At 37.2% G+C, this 21043-nt stretch overlaps 1 protein-coding gene across 1 annotated transcript in view; it reads right to left on the reverse strand.

Annotated features, from left to right (window-relative positions):
* Positions 1-21043, reverse strand: part of MDN1 (midasin AAA ATPase 1) — a 106403-nt gene that overhangs the window by 78143 nt on the left and 7217 nt on the right. The window contains exons 4-19 of the mRNA XM_075498374.1: positions 19474-19581; positions 19202-19394; positions 17000-17212; positions 15540-15671; positions 14098-14201; positions 12267-12381; positions 10309-10502; positions 8587-8668; positions 7911-8010; positions 6705-6813; positions 6031-6179; positions 5870-5930; positions 5109-5320; positions 3544-3647; positions 2372-2516; positions 842-938 (exon numbers count right to left, since the gene is read on the reverse strand). Coding sequence (XP_075354489.1) covers positions 842-938; positions 2372-2516; positions 3544-3647; positions 5109-5320; positions 5870-5930; positions 6031-6179; positions 6705-6813; positions 7911-8010; positions 8587-8668; positions 10309-10502; positions 12267-12381; positions 14098-14201; positions 15540-15671; positions 17000-17212; positions 19202-19394; positions 19474-19581 — 2118 coding nt within the window. The remainder of the gene's footprint in view (positions 1-841; positions 939-2371; positions 2517-3543; positions 3648-5108; positions 5321-5869; positions 5931-6030; positions 6180-6704; positions 6814-7910; positions 8011-8586; positions 8669-10308; positions 10503-12266; positions 12382-14097; positions 14202-15539; positions 15672-16999; positions 17213-19201; positions 19395-19473; positions 19582-21043) is intronic.

Below are 21043 nucleotides of genomic sequence, written 5' to 3' on the forward strand. Positions count from 1 at the left end.
AATTTGTGTAAACTTAACAAGCCGTGCTGAAGCTGAAGCCTCCCTTCTTCTGTATTACACTCACCTTCTTTCCTTTCACTACTAAGCCAGGAGAGCTAATAGCAATAAAACCTTACTTTGCCACCAATAACTGCAAATGACTAGTTACATATAGTAAGCACATCTCTACAGTCTTGCACAGCATTTATGACCCTGCTAAGGGACTACATGTGGGACTTTTGGCACTCATGAGGGAAACTGCATCAAATACAAGCAGCAGATCTTTGCATTCAGGAACAGGTAGTACTGAAGAATGGATTTGCCACAACTCCAGTTTCCTGGCCGCAGCTTAAATGTTTGAAGATCACACATAAAATATTTTGAATATCACACATCTGCTCCACCATGCAAACCACCTTCTTTTGAGTGAACAAGGCTAGATACACAGCTTTTTGCAAGGATCATCAACACTCCTGAGTTATCAAGAGAAAGGCTGCTAAACAGACACAAAGCACTTGTCTTTATTATCCCCATCAGGAACATAAACTGCTGCAGTAGCATTCCCAGGCACTGACAGCTCAATTGTAAAGAACGATCATTCCCCTGCCCCCAGTGACAACACTCTACACTACTGCTAGACCATTTGTTCATGCTCAGCTACTTTAGAGAAGTATTTTCCCGATGCTATTTCACGAAAAACCTTCACCATGACGTGGAAAGCGCCTCTCACAGGAAGTTAATTTGAGTTCAGACTTATATCCTCAGGCTTCAAATATGGCATTCTTCACTGGGTCAACTTGTGAAGCTAGTTAAATTCTGAAAAATACACTAAGTATTTTGACACAGAATCATTATTTCCTACCTGTTTCTTATTCCTGGAGGAAGATTTCTCTTTCCAACATCTGTAGCTGGATTCATGCATGCAAACAAGTGAAAATCAGGATGACGGACAAGAGGCTCTGAAGGAAAAGAAATAAGAGACAAAGTTAATGCTAAACCCAGGATGCTTATTATTTTAAATGAGGTATATTTATTCTACAACAGTTTTCTATTACTGCACTATACTTTCTTAAAATTCCAGGGTGAAAAGTTTTCAGAAAATAACCCTGTGTAATTTTATCAGAAGTTTCTCTGCATCTTTACAACCGCCACAGGCAAGTGAAAATCTGACTTTTATTTGTGCTTAGTAGGACATTTTAACAACACTGAATATTTTAAAAAAATATAAGCCCTAAACTTGGAACTCCTTGTGTCTCTTTCAGAACAATGGACAGTGCTTCCCTTGCCCAGGAAGAAAACCCAGCCTAGGAAGCACATGCAACATTTGTCTCTATCTGTAGCTCCAGAAAACAATATTCAGCAATGGCTTTTTTTTTTTTTTTTACCTTTAGGTCTCTACTGGGTCTGGCTGGGAAGGAGTTAACTTTCTTCACAGCAGCCCCTATGGTGCTGTTGAGAGCACACCAATGTTTTGGCTATTGCTGAATTGTGCTGGCACAGCATCAAGGCTTTCTCCGCCCCCCCCACACCCCCCCCCCCCACACCCCCCCCCCGACTCTGCTGTCCTTCCCCCAGTGACTAGGCTGGAAGTGAGCAAAAAGTTGGGAGGGGACACCGTTGGGACAAACTGCTGACCCAAACTGCACAAAGTGATATTCCCTACCATATAACATCATGCTCAGCAATAAGAACTGGGATAGAGGAAGAGCAGGGTGGTGATTTTTTTCTTCCAAGGTGGCTGTTGCTTAGAGACGGGCAGACTTTGGTCTGCTTGTGGGAGCTGGTTAGTGACTACCTTTGCATCACTTGTTTCACACAAATTTTCTTGCTTTTTCTCTTCCTATTCTCTCCCCTATCCCTGCTGGGGGGTGGTGGGGTGGAAGGAGTGAGGAGCTGTATGGGTGCTTAGCTGCTGGCTGGGGTCAACCCACAAGAAGGACTCAAAAATCAAAGGCCTTCCATGTATTTCTAGCTGAAGAACAAATATATTCTCAGGATCAGTGAAAGACAATTACTACAGTAGCAACTAAACCTCATGTCCCATGCCCTTAGCCATCAAGCTACCTCAACTTTATAAAAAAAATAATGACACTCCCTGAGGAGTCTTTAGAGACAGCAATGCTTACTAAGGCCACTAGAGAGATCTGCTCCTTGTAGGATCTAAAGAGGCAAAAGCTCCAACAATTTCTGCATGATGAAATCTCCTGAGACACAGTGAATTAAAACTCCCACTTCTTGCATAAAAGTATGAAGTCTAGAAAGAACACATTATTCTCTTCTGCACACATTCATTTTAATGGTAAACGTTCTCAATTTATTTTGAGCCATATAGGATAGGGAATTCAACAAACCGGATAGCAAGATACAGCATAAGCAAGCACAGAAATAGTACCTGTATCTCCTCTGTCTAGTAACACCAGCGACCCAGATGATCCTTCCAATAAACCACTCAGGCACTCTAAAGTCTCTGCTGCAGCCAAGTTAATCTCATCCAATAAAATCCACTCTCCTTTTTTTACTGCTTGTGCCAGAGTACCCTGCAAATAAGATCAATTTGTTAATTGTGTCACCAGCAGTGATACATCAACTAAAGCACCTGTATACTGGAAATACCTGTTTTGCAGTCCACGGGTTGATTAGACAAATGGTAACCCCAGACCTTTTAGAGCAATAGCAGTTTTACTGCTCTCCCTCAGTAACAGCAATTATTTCGCAAGTCACTGAAGTCAGACAGTTATCATCCCTATCAGCTACCATTTAGATTGGCTCAGATGTAACAGAATTAAGCTCTCTTATTTGTGCAACACTGCCTGTCAGTGATATCCATCACTGTGGTGCATAAACTTCAATGACACCACTATGAGAATAAAGACAATTAATCTAAAGAAATCCAAACAAAGACACAAGCAATATTAAGCTCCTTGGGAAACTATAACTTAATTAAAATTACACTTAAGTCAAAGGTTCTCCAACTATTTATACAGTCATTTTTTAGAAAGAGGACTGGTCAACATTTTACACACTTTACATAAAATCTGAGAGCATATATTCAGATTAACAGGGTGACATGGAACAAACACGCATAAAACATCATAGTTTCCCCTAATCACACTTAATGTCATTAGAGTATTACACCATGCCTTTGAAACATTTCAAGAAGTCACTTCTAGATAAACAGCACAGATTCTTAATATTAAATCCTTCACAGGAATCCCCAGACAGGAGCATGTCCTACTGGAGAATGGTCAAGATGTTTTTTTCTAATCTCATACACTTGAAAAGATGATATGACATACTGCTAATATTCTTTTATCGTACCAGTCCTAATTCCTATTATACAGCATTGAATTAATGTATTACCACAAAACATTCTCCCACCCCAACCCCCCCATCTAACCACCGCCTCCTTTAAGTAGCACACCTCGTTCCACTGAGTTATCATGGAACAAGTTTTACTTCACAGCAAGATTCTTGCCAGGAAGTTATTTATATAATACTGATTGCAAAGTCTTTTAAATTCTCCTCCTTATTCTTCCTAGCATCAAAATGTATATCTCTAAATACCTCAACAAATGCAAAGAGAAGAGCATTTTCTGTCATCTTCATCTGTTGATGAGCATGATTCAGTTTAAGACCAAATGCCTCCCACTTTTCCTTCAGTGGTGAGCCTGTAAGCAAAACAAATTTAAGCTTGTACCATCAGAACAATAGCACAAAAAAAAAAAAAGTTTAACAACGGTATTTTAATCAAGCTGTTTCAAGCACAGATACAAGAATAAGCTTGGCTGAGCAATGAAAACATTCACGTTCTACAGATGACATCTCATGAATTTTAAAACAAAAGAATTTTGCTGATTTTTTTTTTTTTTTAAATTTAGCTGAACACTATTGACATATGGGTACAGATAATTTGCTATTAATTCCATTATGTCCTAGCTTAGGAACAAATACTTATGCTGGCAATTCACTTGGTTCCAATATGACTGTTACCACTCTCCAATTCCCGGAGACAGAAAGAGGCATCTCAGAAAAATAAAACCAAATTTACAAACCTTATGACAGAACAGATTAGCAATGAACACTTCAGTATCAGTAAACACACTGTTGCTTATCAGTTATGACATTATTTACTATTGTACTTACTTCAGTTATATGTTTAAAGTCACAGCCTGAGGTACATACGGCATCATAACGACTTAAATTGCTAGCTGTGCAAGTTACAGATTTCAGCTTGTCTTTATTTTATGATTGTCAATACTTGCAACAAGTGATCTTTAAAACCTCATCCTTTTTTACATTTGTGGGCATTTATTTTAATATCTGTATCTTTAGAAGAACCGGTTAAAAGAAAAGGGGAAACAAGGTTCATAATTAAGTTTACTTGGCTCATACTGAATGAAAGCTACAACTTCACTTGTTCAGCAGGTCTAGAACCAGAAACCACTCCATGCAAGGCAAAGTAGCAATATTGCCTCTGTCCCAAATGGGTTGTGAAGTATGAAACAAGAAAAAAGTGTTATTTGGAGACAGAACCGCAATGAAATAAAGAACTAGGCAAGTCAGCATCACCAACAGTGAAACCAAAGTCATCAGCAAGCTCTTAGCAAGCTTTTAAAGTCATTACTACCCTAAGAGAGCTTTTACTTTGGGGGGGAGGGGGGGAGTGTGCTGCTGTTCTGTTTTGCTTGGTTTTTAGAATACGATATATTTGTGAGACCTAATGAGGTTCCAGGACTCAAAAAAAGTACGAATGCATTGATATAGAAGACTGCCACACAAAAAACTAGGACTGTTCACCACAGCAAACAAGTGCTGAGTGGAGATCAGATGTCCAGGGCACCATAGGTCAGACAAGTCAACCTTCACCCTGTCAGACATAGCTAACAACAGTGATGGATTAGAAACTAAAAAAAAAAACCCAGACAAACCCAAAAAACTATTCTAGCAGTATTTTGCATGTCTTGTTGTAGACAGAGATTGCATTTTTCAAAACTAAGAGAAAGTAAGTAATAAAGAGAGATGAAAGAAAAACAAAACCCCAAATCAACAAACAAAAAATTCACTACTATTTATCTACTCTCTGCAATGGTTCACTGCTAATGATGTATTTGATCAGTCTGAATTCTCACCAGATGCATTTTCTTTTGCTTCCTTATTAATAGCAGATTTATGAATATGCTGCATTAGTTTTAGCAGATCATGCCAACGTTTCTGCCTGTAGCAGGTCTGAATGTGTCCCAAGAACGTCTGATTTTTCTTTCTAGAAAATGTCTGAGAGAAGAGTTCTTCAAAAGACTCTCGCAGAGGTAGCCAGATCAGCTTGTTATCCACAGGCTTGTAACTGAAGAGAAGAAAAAGAGTAATTACTTATTTGTGACACAGAAACAGGAACTAGCATCCATGAACTAACAAAAACAGCTACTGAAACAACAATATTGTTTATGAAGGAATTCTGGTTTCCATAGTTTTTTACTCAACTAATGAGCAAAGTAAAACTGCACATATTTAAATGCATCTTATGAGGCAATTTTATGAAGACAGGACCACCCTGATAAGTAAAATATTATCTACTACCAACCAGTATGTCCAGTGAATATTATATCATATTTATATTGAACAGCTTAGCTATTTTTAAAGAGACATTGGGTTGTGCTTTTAAATGACTTCATCACATACAGATGTGCACACAATTCAGTGAAACTGCCTCTGTTCTTCAGCAAGGACAACAAGGTCTCTGCATGTAAATGTGTTTAAGACATTTATACTACTATGAAACAGATACATGTCTAAAAACAATTATTTGACAACACAACCGTACTTGCATTAGAAGCTTGTTCTGATACTGCCAATTTGTTATGCAGAACAGACAAAACAGTAGTCAGTGACTCACCCCCCTAATAGATCTGCTGTGTCACTTTGTTGGTTCATGTTGATAACCCTCAAATGGTGTCCTTGAAACAGAAACAGAAAGCACCATCAACTTGTGGGTTTTTTTGTTTGTTGTTTTTTAAGTCATCTTCATATAAGTTACAGTCTTCACACTTTATTTACCTGTAATATAAGCAAGGTACTGAACAGTTGAGGTTTTGCCAGTTCCTGTTTCACCAACCAAAAGCACAGGCTCTCCTTTGACAACACAAACTGCAAGCTGTTCAATCAACACTGCAGATGGCCGTGTGGCAGCAAAGGTTTGTTTTGCTCTGAAAAAAACAAAAGAAGCAATTCAAACCCAAGATTTATCAAGGAGCTCATTTCAATCTTACCTTTATTTTTTTTTTTTTAGATGAGTGGTTGAATTTAGGATTTTTTGTTTTTAATTAAAAAAATAGGTTTGGAAAAAATTGGTTCCAAGATACTTCTTTTTCTCAAGATACAACCTATAAATTCAGGGTTCCCAAAGAACTTCCTGGCCAGTGGAGTTAGTGCCACATACTACAAAAACCTCCCTTTACAAAGATAGATTCATCAGAATCTTGTAACAGCTGTGGATCCACACTGCTAGTCAAAAGAAGCTGAAAATCTCCATGCTTTCGCTGCCAGAAGTATGATACAGACAGCCTTAAAGATACACAAGGTAAAACTCGGATCACAAGAGAAAGAGCTCACATTCCTTTCATTAGAGTGAGAATACCCAATTTGCATTTTTTTTTAATCCTGTTACTTCCAATCTGTTCTATTCCACCCAAAAATATTCCAATTCACATAGAAACTACAAGATATTCTACCTTTGTACAGTGAGAGCCTGGGTTTGTTTCTTCATGAGATGCACTCTTCCGACAGAGACTTCTTGTTCCCGTATTACAATTTCTGGTTTATACAGTTCACAAAAGAACTCTACCTGTGAAGAAAGCATCAACATTTCCAATACTAATGTTGCCTACAACATCACACTAAAAACATCCATGCTATGCTACCAGTGTTACTTTGCAGCAAGCTAATTTTTCATGATAAGATTTTCTATTTTGCAGGTTTTACATACTCATCACCTAAAATACTGAAGGACCTCAGAAGTGTTATTGTCTGTACAAACAGCATCTTTCCATTTAATAACTTGACGATGGGTCTATGCCATTATATCTCTACTTCATCTACTTCCATGGTAGTTCAACTACATATACTTGAACCTGGGAACAGTTATCTTGACTAATAATAAACAAACAACCTCCCTCAAAAAAACTTGGTGAATACCTCTGTGTAAACAAGGATATTTTGCCATTGGCAGAGGATAATACAATCCTGTATTGGAATAATGCTAAGGAAGAAGGACAAACAGAAAAATCCATAGAAGTCTCAGGGATCCATCTATCCACGCAGCTGGCAAGCTTTTCCATCTTAAAGTAATAAAGGAGGGAATTTTCTTCGCAATCAAACTTCCATAGTCAGAAATAGTTGATGTAATTGACAAAGTAATAATTTAGTTTAACTCAGCCATTTAGATCACACACTCTTAACATAGAGAGAGTTACTAGCCTCTAGAGAGGTACTTGATTTTGGAATCAATGATTACAGAACAAGTAGTAAGGAAGGTTATGTTTCTCTCTGATCTCTTCACTTAAGTGTTTAAAGTTCACTACAGCCACCAAAGAAAAAACACATTCTTTACTACTTTGTGCATCTAGCAGTATCATGTGCTTAGGCAACTGTGCTGTTCCAGCTGTGTGACCCTTCTTTTACATGATGAGACCATTTGCAATCTGCTCTGATTGCAGATTCCAGGTTCATTGGAACTTTCAGAGGAAAAAAATGCAGCTGAAAATAAACCAGGAGAAAAACATAAATCCCGGGATAGTACACTGAGCAAAAAAAGTGTTTGGAACAGAGAGGTGGGTATAATTTTTAAGAGAAATAGCAGGACACATTTAAATTAATCACTAGAAAAATTGCAAGTTATAGAATATTACCAATAAACATCATGTTAATTATAGCTCAACCTACCTTTTTCTTGGAAATGTTTAGTTTACTTCCAATTACTTTTGCCATTTTCTGTCTGCTCCCTTGGTTGGACAGCATAGCTGTGAAACAGTCCAATGCCTGTCAAGGGGAAAACAAACCAAATTTTTAAATACAAATTTTGTATGATATGATCTGACAAGCACCATCTTAATTTACATGAGCCTGAACCCTATCCAGCCATGGTTAATAAAATTATTTTACTGTCCACAGATTGAGTCAAACAAGGAAGTAACGTTGTAAGATCTCACATCTTAAAACTACCTATGACTGATGCACACCCAAAAAATTCCAAACCTGGAACGTAAATTGATGCATAGGAAAGAAGCCTCATATTACAAGAAAAATAAAAGATCTTAAAACTTTTGCTCTCAGTCATATGCAATCCCAGCTCATATCAGTTAAAATTACATTGCAGCATGCTGTTTGTATGACAGTAGTAAGTCTGGACTGTCTTTCAGCACATTATTGCAATCAATTTTCCTAGTAGTTAGGAAAGCCTCTGATAGACAGATCAAACATTTCAGCTACCGTCCAATTGCTTCACATGAAACTAAATGTAAATGCTCATCTCACATTCCCAAATAGAGTATCTTGAGATTTGTGAGACAATGCTAGAATTTGGGCAAGCAATTTCTGGACCAAGTCTTACCGCACCTCCTGAAAAATATTCAGTGCTGTGGTTGAAGAATTACTGTCGAAGTTGTAAGCAATCCTGCTGCACCAATTCAGTAAGTCTCTAAACAGAAAACCAAAAAGATTTGGTACAATCGAGCCAAAATGCACAGCACCTTCTTTCATGTTCAGCTTAGGTCATTATGTCATCTCTGGCAATTGCACATTTAGTTGTTGTGCAAGTTGTACACGGGAAGACACATAAATAGGATGCTAATTCTAAAGAGTAGCTGAGCACATAAAGACCAACATTATTGCTTCAATACTTTGCTTAGAAATAGATAATACATACTCTATTAAACCATAAAGTAATTACGAAATTGAAAAAATGAAAAGCAGCAAGCCTTTGTCCTGGTTTCGGCTGGGATACAGTTAATTTTCTTCCTAGTAGCTGGTATAGTGCTGTGTTTTGGATTTTAGTATGAGAATAATATTGATAACACACTGATGTTTTGGCTGTTGCTAAGTGGTGTTTACACTGGTCAAGGACTTTTCAGCTTCCCATGCTCTGCCAGGTGCACAAGAAACTGGGAGGGGGCACAGCCAGGATAGTTGATCCAAACTGGCCAAAGGGCTATTCCATACCATATGACGGCATGCTCAGTATAGAAACTGGGGGGAGTTGGCTGGGGGGTAGAGGTCGCTGCTCGGGGACTGGCTGGGTGTTGGTTGGCAGGTGGTGAGCAGTTGTATCACAGTTTTTTTTCTCCCTTGGGTTTTGTTCCCCCCTCTCTCTTCTTGTTTTCCTTCTCATTACAATTCACTATTATTATTATTATTTTGTTCCAATTATTAAACTGATCTTATCTCAACCCATGAGTTTTCTTACTTTTGCTCTTCTGATTCTCTCCCCCATCCCACTGTGGGGGAAGGGGGTGAGCGAGCGGCTATGTGGTGCTTAATTGCCGACTGGGGTTAAACCACAACACCGTTCATCCAGAAAGGTATAAAAAACTATTTTTCAAGATACTGCTTCCCTATCAATAACAAAATCTTCCGAAAGGCAAGGAAAGGAAATGTCTAATTCTAGAAAAACAGCTGCTGTTTTAAAACTAATGGCATTCTTATGCTTCACAAAAATATTAGGTGCTACCCACACCTAGTATTTACTAATTCACAAAGCACTACTGGTTACAGAAATTCCATGTGAGTAGAATTGACATTTGGTATGAGAGGAAGAAATAACTGAGCATCAAGCTGCATTTCATCATAAAAATTCCAAAATTAATAGTACACTACAGATCTGGTTATTTTCAGTCATCTGTAAGTTAGAATGCTGTGAGTATCTAATACAAAGTCATCTAGATCAGCAAATATATACAATTGCTGAGAACATTATACAGTACATTTCAGTCAACAGTTCTTAACTAGAACTGATATTTTGTGTTAAAATGAATTGAGAAGTAATCCATATGGCTTGATACCAACTCAGCACCACATATGACAAAACCTACACTTTTTCCTCAAAAAGTATAGCAAATAGGAAGTCCTAAATAATTCAGATTAAAATAATGATTAATGTATCTTCTAAAAAAATTTCAAAATGAAAAATGGATTTTTCCAGTTTTTATGAAATTCCAGTGTAATTATTCAAACTTTTATCACTATTTTAAAAAAAGTAATAAAAATAACAAAGATAAACCCTTCTATCTCTGCAGCTAGCTGACTAAATTTCCTTCTAATAAACATATACGAAAAGACAACCTTAGAGACAGTTCTCTTCCTTCCAGATTTGGTTTCTTATTTTCTGTTCTTGATTCTGATGAATCTTCTAGTATGTGCCTGGAGTCAGAAGCATTGTCTTCTGATGCCTGATACTTGTCTCCTGTAAGGTGAATGTAAATGTCTAGCAAGTGATCAGTTACAAGAGCAAGGTTGGGGTACCTCCTTTGAAGAACCTGAAAAAAGAAAACAAACAGACAAAAAATATCTTTAGCATCAGAAGGAAACCACCAGCCCCTCAAATTTTAATAGGATACACTTCAATAGATACTCAAGCTAGCAAGCTACACAAAACCACTCTCTCGGAATCTCTCATCTGAAGAAAATAAAAGTCATTGTAACTTGTATGATATTGATTTGGATGCCAAAAGTGAATTTTGCCAACTCAGCTCTACTCCAATTCATTTAATACATTTGCACAAACACCAACAGGAAGAACAAAAGGTACATTCAACCCTGTCTAAACTCAAATCATGATCATACAACTTTACAACTGACAACAAAAGTTCTTACCTCCTGTCCTTTTTATGACTGAATTTTTTTGAGCATTCAAGTTGTCTATTAACTGTGCTGACAAAGACATATTAAGGGGCTAATTTTTCTTCTGTAATTTCCTTTCAGCTCAGTTCTCTCCACTAAAGCTTGCCAACCAAAATTATTGCTTCCCAAAATAAGCTTTTCACAGATACAGGCCAGGAACACTGGTCCTACCCTGCCAAACTAACTTTTAAGATTAACCAGAAGAACATGAGTCTATTTTAAAGACTAGCAAGTGGGTGTTTTCTACCACTGTCTCTTCTTCTACTACTGGAGAATCAGTGTTCAACATATATATTTTTGTGACTTGAGCTACAAAGTTACAAAAAAAGAACAGAAAGAACCTAGTGGTAAGTGACATATTTAGCACCAAAGCTTCCTTTTTTCTTAAGGTTTTGACAGCCAAGCTTTACTTGAATATTGGTCCTTTCTGGAGGCCATCTTTGACATCAGTTCGGCCAGATAGCCTTTTTTAATACTGCAGCTGCGAGCTCCCTAGAATTCCTGCCCACATAGATTTATTTGTAGTAGAAGCAGCTACAGCACACAAGCGTGTGTATCTCCAGCAAACTGTCTCCAGAGGCCTCCCCGTGCATCTACTTGCTTCCCCTCCAACAAAATCTACAAGTACAAAAGGAGTGCTGTTCTTGCCCCATTCCTAACAATTAGCTGACAAATGACAAAATGGAAAAACACACATATATTTACGGTCACCCATAACTGTGCTGGCTGCTGAACAAGTTCCAAGGAGTGAATGAATCCTACTGAAAAACTACCTTCTTCATTCTAGAAAATTCAGAACTTTCTCCTCAACTCTTCTGCTAGAGACTATTCACCCCCTTTTCCATTAGGCAAGGATCTTAAAATCAGATCCTGTTCTGAGCTCTGTATCACAAGGAGAATCTCTAGAGAACTCATTTAAGACCTGGGCTCCTTTAATTTTTTTAAGAACTACACGAAGCAAACATTCCCTAGAGATGCTGACAAAAGATGTCAACAGAAACAGTCATTTGTAATTGATAACTGACCAAATACTTTTAATCTCAAAGCTTAGAAATCAGGATTAGAGCAAGGTCATTTCCCCCCCCCCCCCCCGCCTTTTCCGCTCTGTTTTTAAATCTGTGGGCTCCAAAATGGCAAAGTAATTTGAGTCTTAGACCCACTCAAAGCAGAACTGTGTTTCCCAAGGCAAAAAGATTCCAGGAATCTTTGTCCAATTCACTTCAAATTTTCCTGACAAACTGCCCATTCACTCCAAAACCAGCAGCACAGATCTGAAGCGATAAGGGTGTATTGTGGAACTTGGAGATGAAAATAAGGATCAAATTTATTACTGAAAAACATTTATTACCCTGAATTGAAACAATTATTCACATGCCACGATAGAGCAACACACACCATACCTCCTTGAGCTCTCCCTTGCTCATGTTATCCAGATGTATTTTGGTCCAATATTTGTCCAGAAGAGCAGCATGGCTGCTTTGCTGTCTGTACCAACCTCCTCCACAACTGAATATCCTAAATCAAAACAACATGAAGAAACACAGTATATTGTGTCTTGCTGAAGAATTCAACATTTTCAGTGCATTCCTGCGCATCAAAGAACATGTTACGTACTGCTGGTACAGCATAATGTGCATGCCTAGATCACCCACTGTTTATCACTGTACTGTCACGTACCCTACCTTGCCTATCGCTGCTTTCCAAATTACCTGCTCTTTTATCACAGTGGTTTTCCCCCGTAGTGCAAAATCTCCTTACAGATACTTGCAGAAAGATGACTGACAGTAAGTTAAGTCTGTCAGAAGCAACATACAGAATCTTTTGTAAAGAGAGGAACCTGACAGAAGTCGCCTGGGAAATACATTCTGCAGATCCTAAAGGATCTGTCATCTATTGCAGAGATGCAGGAAAAGCATTTCCAGTCCCTGTCCTCTCCACAGTCTTTCCTGATTCTTTTTACTCATTCTTCAGGCTCGCAGTCCTTTCCATCATATATTTTTGTTCCATACATTTCTTTTTTTTTTACTGCACATATAACTACGCATCCCATTGTAGAAGTAGCCTTGTACACGCAAAGCATTAGATATTGGTTTTGTGAGGGTTTTTTTTTGTTTTTGCTTTGGTTTTCCTTTGTTGTTTTGTCGGGTTTTTTAAAAATAATATTCCAAAGCTGGAAACTGTAACAGACTTATTGAATCTGCTCTAACTAGCCCAACAGAAACTATAATTTGCTGCTATACAAACTGTTGACCAAGTATACCAAAGAAGAAAATCTTGGGAGATGAGGCAACCAAAGAGAGTTGAACCCAAGAGACTCAATTCCAGAAAAAAACAGATCAGATAAATCAAAAACTATGGAAGAAAGACGAAAGCAGGAAAATTTGTTAAAGTCTTTGAAATAAACTACAAAACATTTCAAACCCTATAACCATTTCCCTTCTAGATATCCTAACCTTTAAATCTTGATACAATATTATGTCTTAATATACAAGATGACATTTTGACATCTGATGCATGAGCCATTACTACAGCGAAACCATGAGGGAGAGTACCCTAAATCTTCTTCTGATTAGAAAACATTACAAACCTCTACCTTGACATAAGGCTTTCACAAATCAGACTTTTTTAAAAATTTTTTTTCCTTCTATTCCTTTTTTCATGATTCCCAAATAAAATATCTTATTATAGACGCAGGGTTCAGTTAAAATTATTCATGAAACTCTTAAAAAATATCTTCCAGGGAACACATGTGTACAACTGCTTAAGAAGAAGGTGGAATAAAAAACAAAACCCAGAAAACCGAACACATTCAGTAGTCAGACTACCAACTGCCCCAAGATCAGCAAAACTAAGAACTATTTTACACAAGTACTGTTAAAACTAGCAAGTCAAGACACCCTGTGGATATTAATCATAAGCCTCTTTCACACAGTAATTGCTGAGTGGTATTTTGTTTTGGTGGGGGGTTGGTTTTGTAGGGTTCCCCCCCCGCAGCAAGTTTAATTCCTTTAGCCTTGTTGAAGTGACTTTTCTGTACAAAGACTGGATTCACTCAGTAGTAATATAAGGCTGCTCTAAAGTGAAAAAATTCCTTTCACAACTTCTATGGCTTCTATTGCTCGTTAATTGGAAATTGCTAAAATACTCCTGACCAAGTACCTTGCACTTGCCGTCTTTGACTTAAAAACAGGATATCCATGCTCTTAATATCATTTAACTTTACAAGCCTACCTCCTGGTTGCAAAAAACTGGAATCCCGATGCTACTTTTAAACAGTCACCACGACCAGGAATTAGCAACTCTCTTTTTTCCAAAAGAGGAATCAGCACAGAGATCTGGACAAGAGAACAAAATTTATAAAACTTTTTGTGTGTGTGTGAAACTGTAACAGACAGCACACCCATCCCCACTCATTTCACACTTGAGATGCTAGAGCACTCCACTGAGCACCACTACATTGTCAACAACTGCTGTTCCTGCAGATTGCACTTCCAAGTGACACTAACAGGAATTGCAGAGTCCCCAGTAATTTTAATCAGCAGTGGAAGTCACAGGTATAATGTTTCCCTATCTTCTTTTTCCTGTATCCAGATTTAATAAAAGAATGGAAATGACAGTCTTTACACTGCATGTCTAAATCAGAACTATTTGTTTTGAGTTGTCAAATGAATTATTAGACACTTTCATATCAGAAGCCTTATTTTCTTTATCTGCCTGAACAAAGAGGACCTGCATCTCAGAGATGTCATTCTCAAACATCAACATTTTTCAGTGTATACCCTGCTACCCCCAGGGGAATTTGGTATCTGTTTAAAGAATCTATCCTTCCATGCAGAAGGACAGTAATAATGGTGGAAGGAAAAAAGGGAGGTAGGACCACAATCATTCCTCAGCACAGAGGAAGGCAAGGATGGAGACTTTGATATGGAGAAAGGAGACAGGATGCCTGCAGGGAGGACTTGAAGAAAAGGAGAGATGAATGTAGGATACTACTCAGGGCATGCTTGTGATGAGTGCAGTGAGGTGAGTCCACAGAAGCAAATAAATGCATGACCCTCTGGCAGTGAAAAACTGTCTAGTATATATACAAGCAGTGTTTCTTGGCTTTCTTATAAATTCCTTATACTTCAGAAGCCTAGAACCTGATAAAAAAGCTGTCAGGTTATTTAGTCACACAAAGGATTCTTTACAGAACAGATATGAAAGAAAACAACTATCTGCAGAACGTCCATCAGGCCTATACAGCAAAACATCTCTATGATATTGTTCTTGCAGAAGATATGCTTTCAGCAGCCATTACTTCAAATGGGAAGGATGACAGTCTAACTAGTTGATCTGGAGCTGAAAACAGGAAATCTGTGGTGTTTGGGGACACATTTGTTTTCAAATATTAAAACATGATTTAAAAGACACAGCTCATTATCAGTGTCAATTCAAATCTTCAGAGTGAAATTTGGCATCAGCGGCAGTGTCACGACTACTCTAGAACAATGACAAAAACTAATGCAGTGTGCTAATATGTGAACAAAGACAGACAGGTTAATTCTTTCTAACCCCTTTTAAAGGGGCAGTATTTTCAGCATGCTGCTGCAGAACTCATGGTGATGAGACTCCAAAAATTGCTAGTATGGGCCTTAAGACTAGTACCTCACAGCAAACATGAACTGACATACCACGTCCAGAGGAGCATAATCAATATCCTCCAAAAGTATCCAATGACCTTTGGTAACAGCTTGTGTCAAGGTTCCAGGTTGCCATACAAACTCCCCTGGTACATCTGTACAACGATACATACCAAGCAGCGTCTATGACGAAAACAATCAGTAAATTAAGAGACCTGTTCATTACATCCCTTAAAAACTCAGAGTAAAAACTTACAAAAATGACCACAGTTGGTATACAAGAAACACTTGCTTAGCCTCCACTTTACTAAACAATCCATCTGGTAATCCGTGCCCAGCATTACACTTTTTTTACTTAAGAAAAAAAAAAGTTTCACCTGTCCACATCTACGATAATCTAACTGAAACATAGTAATTAAAATAAACCAAGTAATTGGAAGTGAATTTACAGAGCTGTGCCACCATAATTAACAAACAATCAACAGTATAACATATAAAACTGTCTAGGATTGCACTGAACTTTATTTTACATTTTTGAAAAATCGTTGACTAAGCTAGTAAGAGGAATTGTAAAGCAAGTTATTCAAAGATACAAAACCAGTCAAGTGCTACTTCTCCGTAAAGTTGTAACTTCCACATTTAAGCACTCCTTAAATAATTACGTTTATGGTTTCACTACTACATATTTTGTACCTTGAACTTTATCACTTTTTCTTAATATGGTGGTCTTACTCATGTATATGAAAAGATACTCTTGTGGAGAACAGTTGTGAGACAGTGCAATCAGCTGTTCTATGCAAGTAAAGAAGGTGCTCATGCATGCTAATAAAAACCTTCAGATAGCACTTCTGGTAGATACTAACCACCTTGGAAAACTAAATATAAATTGAGCCAAACAACATAAATCAATTCAAACAGAAGTTATATATGCAAAACCAGAAGAATGCGAAATTATCTTCACCTCTGGTTTTATCTCTACAGGTAGAGCTAGATCACTATTATGTAAGTGCAAGTGTCCTCAACATCACAGGATCTTACTTCATCTCACATTTACCACAAAAAACTGGGATCAGGTTAAACTGACATTAGCTCACTTAAACTGAAATAAAAGTGTCCATACAGGCTTCAGCACCAGCTTGAGTTATTTTAGAATAATTTTTTTTTTCCCCAATACAAGTCAAATTTTAATTTAAAAAAAAAAAAAACAAACCAAAAACAAACAACCACCAAACACAATAGGGCTGTTCCACATAGAAAAACCCTAATAAAACATAATTTGCACGGAACAGATACAGCAAAATTATGCACAGAATTTAAAACCTACTGAAGCTTAACTGTGATTTTTCTTCACATTTATTTATTCTCATCAATAGTAAGACCAATACTACAGACTTGAGGGTTGTGGGGTCTTTGGGTAAAAAGTTAAACATTATCTTATTAGAAAACTAAGTCCATGCTTTAAGTAAAAATTATGTCTGATCATCCAACCATAAAACAACTTCATCTGTTACCTTACTATCAGTTTGATCTCCAAGCTGGACTTTCAAAATACGAGGAGACTTTGTTCTTCCTGTAGCAGCTGCTAAATATTCTATTAAAGAAGTCTTGCCACATCCTACTGGTCCTTCTAATAAAACAGGACTCTGATATGCTACAGCAATAGCAAGGTTTTGAAGATTTGTGAAGGCAGATTCAACCAAAACAAAGCGGCTGGTGTTATTTTCCTGTTCAAACATAAAATTTGAGTTACTACACTGAAATTGTTACCTTTTTTACACGTTGTACAACACAGAACAATTAGGAAAGCGAGTCTGACAACTAGAAAATTTTGGCCTGCAGATCTGTCAACACATATCAAATAAAAGAAAGGATTCTAAAGCTGTATTTAATGACAGATATTAAAATAGATTTCATCAAAAACCTATTATAGGTGAAACACTTAATAAAGTAGATGTACAATTTGTTCCCAAAGGGAGTTCACACTAAGTTGTCAGTACAGGCATAGTAACTATTCAATCATAACACATGTCAATCAAATACAATTTGCAATATAAGTGAAATTAAGTCATCAGAATGGATCCAAATCACAGGACAAATCAAACAGCAATTAGATTCAGATGATGCAAGTATGATGCAAATTGTTCTTTCTGCAGAGGCCAAAGTATAACTTCATTAAACTCAGTGCATAAAAAAAAGAAAAAAAAGGTAAAATCAGTAACTTTTATTTTATTCAAAATGCAATGAATGTAGTTTACTGAATGGTAATTAATCAATGCTACAGATACTCTCCAAATATTTTGGCTCTCCTACAGTGACTTATATATCAGTATATGGCACAAAAATTAGTGCTTTCCTGCCAAAAGGCACAGAGAAAAGAAATCAGAGTACATACTGCACCGAAACAAGTGTCTTGTACTTAAGTTTGATCTTTTCAGATATAGTTTCATGCACTTTTCTGGTAACAATGCTAGTTTTTAAGAGTACCTGCTTTTCCTCACAGTTTGCTCCTACCTCTTCATCAGACCTCCTCAGCTGTAACTGGAACCTCCCCAGCATAACTGGAACTACACTGTATACCAGATCAGTGAAATACCTGTGGCTATTAAAAAAATAAAAGCATGCCTTTTTGGGAAGTTCTCTCCTCCCTCATAGACAAAGAATATCCTTTCAGCAATCCAGTTTATAGCATGGCCTAGCTTCAGCACAGCTGTAGCAGCAATGACACTGACATGGGAGTCAGAATCTCCTTAAACAGCTCTACAGTTTCCCCTGCTGCAATGAATTTCATACCACACCCTCAATCCTATAAAAAAAAGCTAGAATACAGCAAATTCAACTACAAAAGTTGGGGGGAAGGTGGGGGAGAGAAGAATTTGGGAGGAAATTCCTATTTTCTTGCTTCTGCTACTCAAGAAATTCTGGACATTGGTAGTCTTCATTCATTTCTTTGCCCTTCATTTGTAGATCAGTGTCACAAAACTGAACAGAAATACTCAGCTAAGAGCTAAAACGGTACCTAAATGAGAAAAACTGTCAAGAATGCTGGCTGCAGCAACAAAGAACAACCTGAACAGTTCAAGATGAACAGCATCTCAAGAGAAAAAAGATTAAATACTGTTTGGCCAAAAACGTTTATGCCTTTGATGGACTTCCTAAAACTATAAGGCATTACATTCTGCATTACACTTCACTCAAGTGGAGAAAGTTAAGTTCTTGCTCACTTACTCTCCCCTTTTTCTGCCTTCTAGAAGAGTAAGTAGCAGCCTTGTTTTCTTTTGTTTTAAGAGAAGAACTAAGAATATGTTTGGAGAAAGGCTGTTTATAAGATGTTTGTATAGCACAAAAAACTACTTCATGGAGGTAAAAGCAACTGTGCCAGATCCTGGCTTTTCTCCGCTATGGCATATCACCCTAACTTGGACTGGAGATACTATGTAAAGCTGAATGTTCTTTTGTAGTATGTTGGTAAGAACTGCTACATGAAGATAAAATGAACAGCACTATTATGCCTTCATTGCTTCATTCCACTGCAGAGCTTCTTTGCAGTGTCTATATTATAGAACACTAGCTTACAGCACACATCAAGAAAGCTGAAGATACACACATTACCCATAGTATCTCAATGCCATTTAAGCAGGAAGTAAAGTCAGTTCACTGCATTTAGGGATTCTTAAAAAAAAAAAAAAGCACAGACGTAACCCTGAGTTACATACCTGCTCTTCAGAAACAAGCTGTAGTCTAGGCAGCACAATACCACATACAGCTACTACATTTGCAGAGAGGTCGCCTGATACAATATGTCCTTGCGTATATTGCAGTTCTTTCTCCTTTTGCCAAAACGAGGAGTCTGGATTGGCCAAAACAAGGGCTTGTTCCACATTCTGCAGCTGAGATTCTTCTAGTAGCCTGTCAAATCCACGTTTATTAACTCAATGGAAAGCCATCAACAAAAACAAATAGTGTTCAAGATTTTAAAAGAACTTACTTTAGTCTGAAATGTATCAGCTCCTCAGGATTGAATATCTTCTTCAGGAACGATAATTTATGCTCATCATTCATGCATGTAACCAGAGCAAGACAGTTTGAAGTATACCTAAAAATTATATTTAGAACAAAACATGTCAAAACATAGTCTTGAGAAATTTAGTTTGACAACTGTCAATTGCAAACCAAAATATCAAGTTTGGAAAAACATGCAGAAAACTTTCTTCATAGAAATTATTTTAGTGCTATGCTTAACATTCTTTAAGACTAGAGAAATATCTCAGAACTGAGAAAAGCAATTCTATCATGACATACTTTATCATTTGTACACCAACTAGCTAACCTTTCTCTGAAGGACTGAATGATCTACAGAAATATAGTAAAGGAGAGCACTTTCCCAAATAAATGAAGGTAAACATATGAGACTGAGAATCAGGTTTTCTTTGCCTGACTTTTTCTTCTCCTTCTACCACTTCCCTATCAAAATTGCTTACTATTTCATGCTATTTCTAAAATAACCCTAACACAATGAACTCAAAACTCAGTGCCAAAAGAAGCCAACAAGTCCCAAGTCTTGACTTTATTACTACATAAAGCTGTCTCGCAACAAGAGAGCGTTTACTACAAATCATAAAACACTTTTCATTTATTATACCACTGTTTTTACCTTCCAAGAACAAAGCTTTCAATGAGCTGGGGGGTGGGGAGGGGAAATACTTGCCAGAGAAGATAGGATCAGGACAAAATTTAAAAGTCAGGTCATTCACTTAATATTATTAGCTGACCATGAGGTAAACCAATTCCAGTCAATTACTTAGAAATTCTATTTATTTTTTTAAGACTAAGTGTATGTTATCCTGAAGAGCTTCATAAATGGCTGACAGATTTGACAACACTCTTGTTCCTGCCCTTCCTAAATTATACACCTTATTTTAAAATTATGCGTTACTAACATAATTCTGAATTTAAGTTTTAAAAGAAATCAAGACTATTAAAAGACCTTTTCTTAAATAAATAAAAGGCACTATCAATACTACTAGTCACATAAATAAGGTAGATCATGTGACTAGGTGGAAGCCCTGCAGGCAGACACCTAACATAAAACATCTGACCAAAACCATATGCAAAGTCTGCAACAAGGCCAATTAGGAAGCGTAGCTTAAATAAGCCAAGCTTTACAGTGACCAAGAGGTCTACATACAAGCAATAGAAAAAGAAAAAATCGTTAATAGCGTATCAATACAGAATAGTATAATATATCATTGTAATGTAAGTTGGAGTGGGAGTAGATTCATTTCTACTTTTTTCTAGGATAACATGCTAGAATGCATGTAATACACCAACAGGCTTACAGTAGAGGTGAAGTGATAAATTCACCATCTCCCATGAATCCAACTTGGGTAAACTGAAGTTATTTGAAAAGATTCTCCAGACCATAGCTTTAAACATGACTAAGAGCTAGCCTAAGCTTCCCTCTGTGATAGATCACTACAGCTTTCAAAAGATAAGGTAAGAAGCACAGGTACAGATACCATCAGCAGGGATTTTTCTGGTATTATTTGAAGATTCTT

This window comes from Mycteria americana, chromosome 3 (genome assembly GCF_035582795.1).
Source record: "Mycteria americana isolate JAX WOST 10 ecotype Jacksonville Zoo and Gardens chromosome 3, USCA_MyAme_1.0, whole genome shotgun sequence".
In the NCBI taxonomy this organism is placed as follows: domain Eukaryota; kingdom Metazoa; phylum Chordata; class Aves; order Ciconiiformes; family Ciconiidae; genus Mycteria; species Mycteria americana.